The following is a 9,168-nucleotide window of genomic DNA, read 5'->3' as shown; positions in this document are numbered from 1 at the left end:
GGCCTCCGCGGCCAGCCAATGAAAACGCTGGACGCCCGAGAGGGCCTCCCGCGGAGCCAATGAAAACGCTAGACGCCCGAGAGGGCCTCCCGCGCCAGCCAATGAAAACCCTGGACGCCCGAGTGGGCCTCCTGCGAACGGCCAATGAAAACCCTGGACGCCCGAGTGGGCCTCCTGCGAACGGCCAATGAAAACCCTGGACGCCCGAGAGGGCCTCCCGCGCCAGCCAATGAAAACCCTGGACGCCCGAGAGGGCCTCCCGCGTCCAGCCAATGAAAACGCTGGACGCCCGAAAGGGCCTCCCGCGGCCAGCCAATGAAAACGCTGGACGCCCGAGAGGGCCTCCCGAGGCGAGCCAATGAAAACCCTGGACGCCCGAGAGGGCCTTCCACGGCCAGCCAATGAAAACCCTGGACGCCCGAAAGGGCCTCCCGCGGCCGGCCAATGAAAACGCTGGACACCCAAGAGGGCCTCCCGCGGCCAGCCAATGAAAACGCTGGACGCCCGAGAGGGCCTCCCGAGGCGGGCCAATGAAAACGCTGGACGCCCGAGAGGGCCTCCCGCGGCCAGCCGATGAAAACCCTGGACGCCCGAGTGGGGCTCCCGCGGCCGGCCAGTGAAAATCCTCGAAGCTTGAGTTGCCGGGGGGGGGGGGGCTCTCGCGCCCAGCCAATGAGAACCCTCGACCCGCCCTGGTGGGCGTGGACTCCCGCGTCCGGCCAATGAGAACCCTGGACGCCCCGAGCGGGCGGGGCCTCCCGCCTCGTGATTGACAACCCCCCCGAGACCGTTGGAAAAGCGAGCCGGCCGGGAGAGTGAACCCTCCCCAGGCCCCGCCCCCCTCCCCCGTCCGGACCAATCAGCTGCCCGCGCCGGGTCCAGCGGAGCGGGCGGGGTTCGGAGCCCGACGGCTTCGTTGTCGCGAGAGTTGGGCCGCCCCACCCACCCACCCACCCACCGGGCCTCGTTCCCGCTGCCGGGGCAGGGTGAGGGGTAGATCCGTCCGCGGCGGCGAGATCCCTCCGCCCGTCAACGGTCGTGAGGGGCGGGCCGGCCGGCATGGCCGGGGGGCCTCGCGCGTAGCGACGGGCCGCGCGGCGCGGGGGGGCGATGGGGGCGGCCGCCGCCTCTGGGACGACGACGACGACGACGACGACGACGACGACGACGACGAGGAGGAGGAGGAGCCGCCGCCGGGGACGGGCGGCGGGAAGGAGCCTCCCCGTGAGGGGGGAGCGGGAGGCGGCGCGCCGCCGGCCCTGAGGAGAACCGGCGCCACAGGCCGGCAGGCCTCGTCGTCCTCACGTCGTGGTGGTGGTGGCGGTGGTGGTCCCTCCGTCCCTCCCTCCCTCCCTCCCCGCGACCCCGGCTTCGTCAGCATGGTGGAGAAGCGGTGCCCGCTGCAGAGGGACGGCGTGTACCGCTGGTTCTCCGAGCTTCCGTCCCCGCAGCGGGTGGAGTTCCTGTGCGGCCTCCTGGACCTGTGCATCCCGCTGGAGCTGCGCTTCCTGGGCTCCTGCCTGGAGGACCTGGCCCGCAAGGACTACCACTCCCTGCGGGACTCGGAGATCAAGGCCAACAACCCCGCCGACCTGGGCAGCCTGACCAACCTGACGGACGAGGTGGTCCGCAGCAAGCTGCTCGTCTCGCTGGCCCTGCTGGGCTCCGAGCAGCGGGAGGCGGCCGGGGTCCTCTACCGCACCCTCACGCACATCGACTCCGTCATCCACGACTACGGGCTGCAGCTCAACGAGGGCCGCACGGGCGATGAGTTCCTGCTGCTCTTCACCATGGCCTCCAACCACCCCGCCTTCAGCTTCCACCAGAAGCAGGTCTTGAGGCGGGAGCTCACCCAGATCCAGGGCAGCCTCGCCGGTGGTGGTGCCGGGGCCGGTGGTGGTGCCGGTGGTGGTGCCGGTGGCGGCGGCCGCGGGCATGGGCACGGCAAGAGCCCCCCGGCCCACGCCAGCCCCCTGCCCACCTGTCCGGCTTGTCACAAGGTACGTCGTCCTTCCTCCTCCTCCTCCTCCTCCGAACCCTGACTTTGGAGTCACAGGTCAGGGGTTCAGGTCCCGGCCCCGCCAGTTGGCAGCCGTGTGACTTTGGGCACTATATGTCGACAACTTGTACTTCCCAAGCGCCTAGTACAGTGCTCTCCACATTGAGCGCTCAATATGTACGATTGATTCACTTAGAGAAGCAGCGTGGCTCGGCGGAAAGAGCCCGGGCCTTGGAGTCAGAGGTCAGGGTTTCAAATCCCGACCCCGCCAGTTGGCAGCCGTGTGACTTTGGGCACTATATGTTGACAACTTGTACTTCCCAAGCGCCTAGTACAGCGCCCTGCACACAGTAAGCGCTCATAAATTTGATTGATTCACTTAGAGAAGCAGCGTGGCTCAGTGGAAAGAGTCCGGGCTTTGGAGTCAGAGGTTAGGGGTTCAGATCGCGGCCCCGCCAGTTGGCAGCCGTGTGACTTTGGGCACTATATGTAGACAACTTGTACTTCCCAAGCGCCTAGTACAGCGCCCTGCACACAGTAAGCGCTCAATGTATACGACTGATTCACTTAGAGAAGCAGCCTGGCTCAGCGGAAAGAGCCCGGGCCTTGGAGTGAGAGGTCAGGGGTTCAGATCCCGGCCCCGCCACTTGGCAGCCGTGTGACTTTGGGCACTATATGTTGACAACTTGTACTTCCCAAGCGCTTAGTACAGTGCCGTGCACACAGTAAGCGCTCAGTAAATACGATTGATTCACTTAGAGAAGCAGCGTGGCTCAGTGGAAAGAGCCCGGGCTTTGGAGTCAGAGGTCAGGGGTTCAGATCGCGGCCCCGCCAGTTGGCAGCCGTGTGACTTTGGGCACTATATGTTGACAACTTGTACTTCCCAAGCGCCTAGTACAGTGCTCTGCTCACTGAGCGCTCAATATATACGATTGATTCACTTAGAGAAGCAGCCTGGCTCAGCGGAAAGAGCCCGGGCCTTGGAGTGAGAGGTCAGGGGTTCAGATCCCGGCCCCGCCACTTGGCAGCCGTGTGACTTTGGGCACTATATGTTGACAACTTGTACTTCCCAAGCGCTTAGTACAGTGCCGTGCACACAGTAAGCGCTCAGTAAATACGATTGATTCACTTAGAGAAGCAGCGTGGCTCAGTGGAAAGAGCCCGGGCTTTGGAGTCAGAGGTTAGGGGTTCAGATCGCGGCCCCGCCAGTTGGCAGCCGTGTGATTTTGGGCACTATATGTTGACAACTTGTACTTCCCAAGCGCCTAGTACAGTGCTCTGCTCACCGAGCGCTCAATATATACGATTGATTCACTTAGAGAAGCAGCGTGGCTCAGCGGAAAGAGCCCGGGCTTTGGAGTGAGAGGTCAGGGGTTCAGATCCCGGCCCCGCCAGTTGGCAGCCGTGTGACTTTGGGCACTATATGTTGACAACTTGTACTTCCCAAACGCCTAGTGCGCCTAGTACAGCGCCCTGCACACAGTAAGCGCTCAATGTATACGATTGATTCACTTAGAGAAGCAGCCTGGCTCAGCGGAAAGAGCCCGGGCCTTGGAGTGAGAGGTCAGGGGTTCAGATCCCGGCCCCGCCACTTGGCAGCCGTGTGACTTTGGGCACTATATGTTGACAACTTGTACTTCCCAAGCGCTTAGTACAGTGCCGTGCACACAGTAAGCGCTCAGTAAATACGATTGATTCACTTAGAGAAGCAGCGTGGCTCAGTGGAAAGAGCCCGGGCTTTGGAGTCAGAGGTCAGGGGTTCAGATCGCGGCCCCGCCAGTTGGCAGCCGTGTGACTTTGGGCACTATATGTTGACAACTTGTACTTCCCAAGCGCCTAGTACAGTGCTCTGCTCACTGAGCGCTCAATATATACGATTGATTCACTTAGAGAAGCAGCGTGGCTCGGTGGAAAGAGCCCGGGCTTTGGAGTCAGGGGTTCAGATCCCGGCCCTGCCAATTGGCAGCCGTGCGACTTTGGGCACTATACGTTGGCAGCTTGTACTTCCCAAGCGCCTAGTACAGTGCTGTGCACACAGTGAGCGCTCAATATATGCGATTGATTCACATAGAGAAGCAGCGTGGCTCAGTGGAAAGAGCCCGGGCTTTGGAGTCAGGGGTTCAGATCCCGGCCCCGCCAGTTGGCAGCCGTGTGACTTTGGGCACTATATGTTGACAACTTGTACTTCCCAAGCGCTTAGTACAGTGCCCTGCACACAGGAAGCGCTCAGTAAATACGATTGGTTCACTTAGAGGAGCAGCGTGGCTCAGTGGAAAGAGCCCGGGCTTTGGAGTCAGAGGTCAGGGGTTCAGATCCCGGCCCCGCCAATTGGCAGCCGTGTGACTTTGGGCACCATGTGTTGACAACTTGTACTTTCCAAGCGCCTAGTACAGCGCCCTGCACACAGTAAGCGCGCAATAAATTTGATTGATTCACTTAGAGAAGCAGCGTGGCTCAGTGGAAAGAGCCCGGGCTTTGGAGTCAGAGGTTAGGGGTTCAGATCCCGGCCCCGCCACTTGGCAGCCGTGTGACTTTGGGCACTATGTGTTGACAGCTTGTACTTCCCAAGCGCTTAGTACAGTGCCGTGCACACAGTAAGCGCTCAGTATATACGATTGATTCACATAGAGAAGCAGCGTGGTTCAGTGGAAAGAGCCCGGGCTTTGGAGTCAGAGGTCAGGGGTTCAGATCCCGGCCCCGCCAGTTGGCAGCCGTGCGACTTTGGGCACCATATGTTAACAACTTGTACTTCCCAAGCGCCTAGTACAGTGCTCTGCACACTGAGCGCTCAATATGTACGATTGATTCACTTAGAGAAGCAGCGTGGCTCAGCAGAAAAAGCCCGGGCTTTGGAGTGAGAGGTCAGGGATTCAGATCCTGGCCCCGCCAGTTGGCAGCCGTGTGACTTTAGGCACTCTATGTTGACAGCTTGTACTTCCAAGCGCCTAGTACAGTGCCGTGCACACAGTAAGCGCTCAGTAAATACGATTGGTTCACTTAGAGAAGCAGCGTGGCTCAGTGGAAAGAGCCCGGGCCTTGGAGTCAGAGGTCAGGGGTTGCTCTGCACACAGTAAGCGCTCAATAAATTTGATTGACTGATTCACTTAGAGAAGCAGCGTGGCTCGGCGGAAAGAGCCCGGGCTTTGGAGTCAGAGGTCAGGGGTTCAGATCCCGGCCCCGCCAGTTGGCAGCCGTGTGACTTTGAGCGCTATATGTTGACAACTTGTACTTCCCAAGCGCCTAGTACAGCGCCCTGCACACAGTAAGCGCGCAATAAATTTGATTGATTCACTTAGAGAAGCAGCGTGGCTCAGTGGAAAGAGCCCGGGCTTTGGAGTCAGAGGTCAGGGGTTGCTCTGCACACAGTAAGCGCTTAATAAATATGATTGATGATGATTAATTGATTCACCTAGAGAAGCAGCGTGGCACAGTGGAAAGAGCCCGGGCTTTGGAGTCAGAGGTCAGGGGTTCACATCCCGGCCCCGCCACTTGGCAGCCGTGTGACTTTGGGCACCATGTGTTAACAACTTGTACTTCCCAAGCGCCTAGTACAGTGCTCTGCACACTGAGCGCTCAGTATGTACGATTGATTCACTTAGAGAAGCAGCGTGGCTCAGTGGAAAGAGCCCGGGCTTTGGAGTCAGAGGTCAGGGGTTCAGATCCCGGCCCCGCCAGTTGGCAGCCGTGTGACTTTGGGCACTATATGTTGACAGCTTGTACTTCCCAAGCGCCTAGTACAGTGCTCTGCTCACTGAGCGCTCAATATGTATGATTGATTCGCTTAGAGAAGCAGCGTGGCTCAGTGGAAAGAGCCCGGGCTTTGGAGTCAGAGGTCAGGGGTTCAGATCCCGGCCCCTCCAGTTGGCAGCCGTGTGACTCTGGGCACTGTGTGTTGACAACTTGTACTTCCCAAGCGCCTAGTACAGCGCCCTGCATACAGTAAGCGCTCAGTAAATTTGGTTGATTCACTTAGAGAAGCAGCGTGGTTCAGTGGAAAGAGCCCGGGCTTTGGAGTCAGAGGTCAGGGGTTCAAATCCCGGCCCCGCCAATTGGCAGCCGTGTGACTTTGGGCAAGTCATTATATGTTGACAATTTGTACTTCCCAAGCGTTTAGTACAGTGCTCTGCACAGAGTAAGCGCTCAATAAATTTGATTGATTGATTCACTGAGAGAAGCAGCGTGGCTCAGTGGAAAGAGCCCGGGCTTTGGAGTCAGAGGTTAGGGGTTCAGATCGCGGCCCCGCCAATTGGCAGCCGTGTGACTTTGGGCACTATATGTTGACAACTTGTACTTCCCAAGCGCCTAGTACAGTGCTGTGCACACAGTAAGCGCTCAGTAAATTTGATTGATTCACTTAGAGAAGCAGCGTGGCTCGGTGGAAAGAGCCCGGGCTTTGGAGTCAAAGGTCAGGGGTTCAGATCCCGGCCCCACCAGTTGGCAGCCGTGTGACTTTGGGCACTATATGTTGACAACTTGTACTTCCCAAGCGCTTAGTATAGTGCCCTGCACACAGTAAGCGCTCAATATGTACGATTGATTCACTTAGAGAAGCAGCGTGGCTCGGTGGAAAGAGCCCGGGCTTTGGAGTCAGAGGTCAGGGGTTCAGATCCCGGCCCCGCCACTTGGCAGCCATGTGACTTTGGGCACTATATGTTGACAGCTTGTACTTCTCAAGCGCTTAGTACAGTGCTGTGCACACAGTAAGCGCTCAATAAATACGATTGATTCACTTAGAGAAGCAGCGTGGCTCAGTGGAAAGAGCCCGGGCTTTGGAGTCAGAGGTCAGGGGTTCAGATCCCGGCCCCGCCAGTTGGCAGCTGTGTGACTTTGGGCACCATGTGTTGACAATTTGTACTTCCCAAGCACTTAGTACAGTGCTCTGCACACAGTAAGCGCTCAATATGTCCGATTGATTGATTGATTCACTTAGAGAAGCAGCATGGCTCAGTGGAAAGAGCCCGGGCTTTGGAGTCAGAGGTCAGGGGTTCAGATCCCGGCCCCACCAATTGTCAGCCATGTGACTTTGGGCAAGTCACCTCACTTCTCTGGGCCTCAGTTCCGTCATCTGGAAAATAGGGATTAAAACTGTGAGCCCCTCATGGGACAACCTGATCACCTTGTATCCCCGCCCCTCCCCCCCGCCCCCCCCCCAGCGCTTAGAACAGTGCTTTGCCAGAGCACTGGACTAAGCCCTTGGGAAGTCCAAGTTGGCAACATATAGAGACGGTCCCTACCCAACAGTGGGCTCACAGTCTAGAGTCACATAGGAAGCGCTTAACAAATACCATCATTATCTTATTACCTCCCCCCGACCTTTGCAGAAACCTCGGCCTTGTCCTACCTCCTCCCCCCGACACCACCATTCAGGCAGTCGGTCGTTCAATCGTACTTTCGTAAGAATAATAAAATTACGGCACTCGTTAAGCGCTTACTACAGGCCAAGGACTGTCGTAAGCCTTGGGATAGATGCAAGCTATAAAACTAGCTATATAGATGTATAGATAGTTGGGTGACTTTGGGCAAGTCGCTGAACTTCTCTGTGCCTCGGTTCCCTCATCTGTAAAATGGGGATGAAGACTGACCCCCTTCTAGACTGTGAGCCCGCTGTTGGGGAGGGACCGTCTCTATATGGTGCCAACTTGTACTTCCCAAGCGCTTAGTACAGTGCTCTGCACACAGTAAGCACTCAATAAATACGAATGAATGAGTGAATGACTGTGAGCCCCACGTGGGACACCTGATTACTTTGTATCTACCCCAGCGCTCAGAGCAGTGCTTGGCGCATAGTAAGCACTTATCAAATACCATTATTACTATTATTATTATTACTTATTGAGTGCTTACTGTGTACTGAGCGCTTGGCAAGTACGAGTCAGCAACCTATAGAGGCCGTCCCTACCCAACAACGGGCTCACGGTCTAGAATAATAATAATAATAGTATTTGTTCATTCATTCAGTCGTATTTATTGAGCGCTTACTGTCTGCAGAGCACACAGCGCTTGGGAAGTACAAGTTGGCAACATATACCATTTGTTGCTTAACGTATTTGTTAAGTGCTTACTACGTGTCAAGCACTGTTCTAAGCGCTGGGGAGGTTACAAGGTGATCAGGTTGCCCCACGGGGGGCTCACGGTTTTAATCCCCATTTTACAGATGAGGTAACTGAGGCACAGAAGCTAAGTGACTTGCCCAAAGGCACACAGCTGACAGTTGGCGGAGCTGGGATTTGAACCCATGACCTCCGACTCCAAAGCCCGTGCTCTTTCCACTGAGCCACGCTGCTTCTCAATAAAGGCATAGAAGGGGGGAGACCGACAACAAAACAAGTAGACAGGTGTCAGTACCGTTAGAATAAACAGAATTACAGCTATATATACAACATTAATAAAATAGGGTAATAAATACGTGCAAATAAAATAGAGTAATAAACGAGTACAAATTGGCAGGTGTGTTGAAGGGGGTTAAAAATAACCCAGAAAGGGAGGAACCCCTTTATTAATAATAATAATAATGATGATGATGATGATGGTATGTGTTAGGCTCTTACTGTGCCAAACGCCGGGATAGATACAAGGTGATCAGGTTGTCCCACTGGGGACTCAGCGCCTCGATCTGCATTTTACAAACGAAGTAACTGAGGCCCAGAGAAGTGACTTGCCCAAAGTCACCCGGCTGACCAGTGGCGGAGGTGGGATTAGAACCCACGACCTCCGACTCCCAAGCCCGGGCTCTTGTCACCGAGCCCCGAGGGGGATGCGTTTTCGAAAGCGACAGGCCGGCCCCGGCGGGGAACTGATTTCTTGGAAGTTCCTCCGACAGTTCGTGTCAACAGATCTCAACGCCACGGAAGCGGAGGTGACAAGTGACATCTTCGCCGGGATCGGGCTCCTCATTTAGGAATTATGAGGCACCCGCCGTTCAAGGAAGGAAACGGAAATGGAAGGCAGTTACCCCTTTAAAGTCTTCGGTATAAAGTTATCAGTGAGCTAGGTTCAAAAGACAGGAGAGGCTGCAGACTTTTGAAGGGATTTCCATCAGGCGCGGAACCCTGTCAGATAACTGCCTAGCGCATTTTCAGACTATTTTTATGCTTTTTTTTTTTTGAGCTCCTTACAAACCTAAGCTTAGCGTACCAATTACAATATCATGTAAGCGAATGTAATAGTGC

The 9,168-nt window shown here is 56.3% G+C and overlaps 1 protein-coding gene across 2 annotated transcripts in view; it reads left to right on the top strand.

Annotated features, from left to right (window-relative positions):
* The first annotated feature begins 1,377 nt into the window (after window positions 1-1,377).
* ZCCHC14 (zinc finger CCHC-type containing 14) overlaps window positions 1,378-9,168 on the top strand; it is a 76,197-nt gene continuing 68,406 nt past the window's right edge. For both annotated transcript variants that reach the window (XM_038753834.1, XM_038753833.1), the window contains exon 1: window positions 1,378-2,000. In XM_038753834.1, the coding sequence (XP_038609762.1) occupies window positions 1,380-2,000 (621 nt within the window). In that variant the 5' untranslated portion in view covers window positions 1,378-1,379. The remainder of the gene's footprint in view (window positions 2,001-9,168) is intronic.

The sequence above is a fragment of the Tachyglossus aculeatus genome, chromosome 11, assembly GCF_015852505.1.
Source record: "Tachyglossus aculeatus isolate mTacAcu1 chromosome 11, mTacAcu1.pri, whole genome shotgun sequence".
Classification (NCBI taxonomy): domain Eukaryota; kingdom Metazoa; phylum Chordata; class Mammalia; order Monotremata; family Tachyglossidae; genus Tachyglossus; species Tachyglossus aculeatus.
Note: the sequence above shows the minus strand (reverse complement) of the source record. Positions and strands in the feature narration are given on the sequence as shown.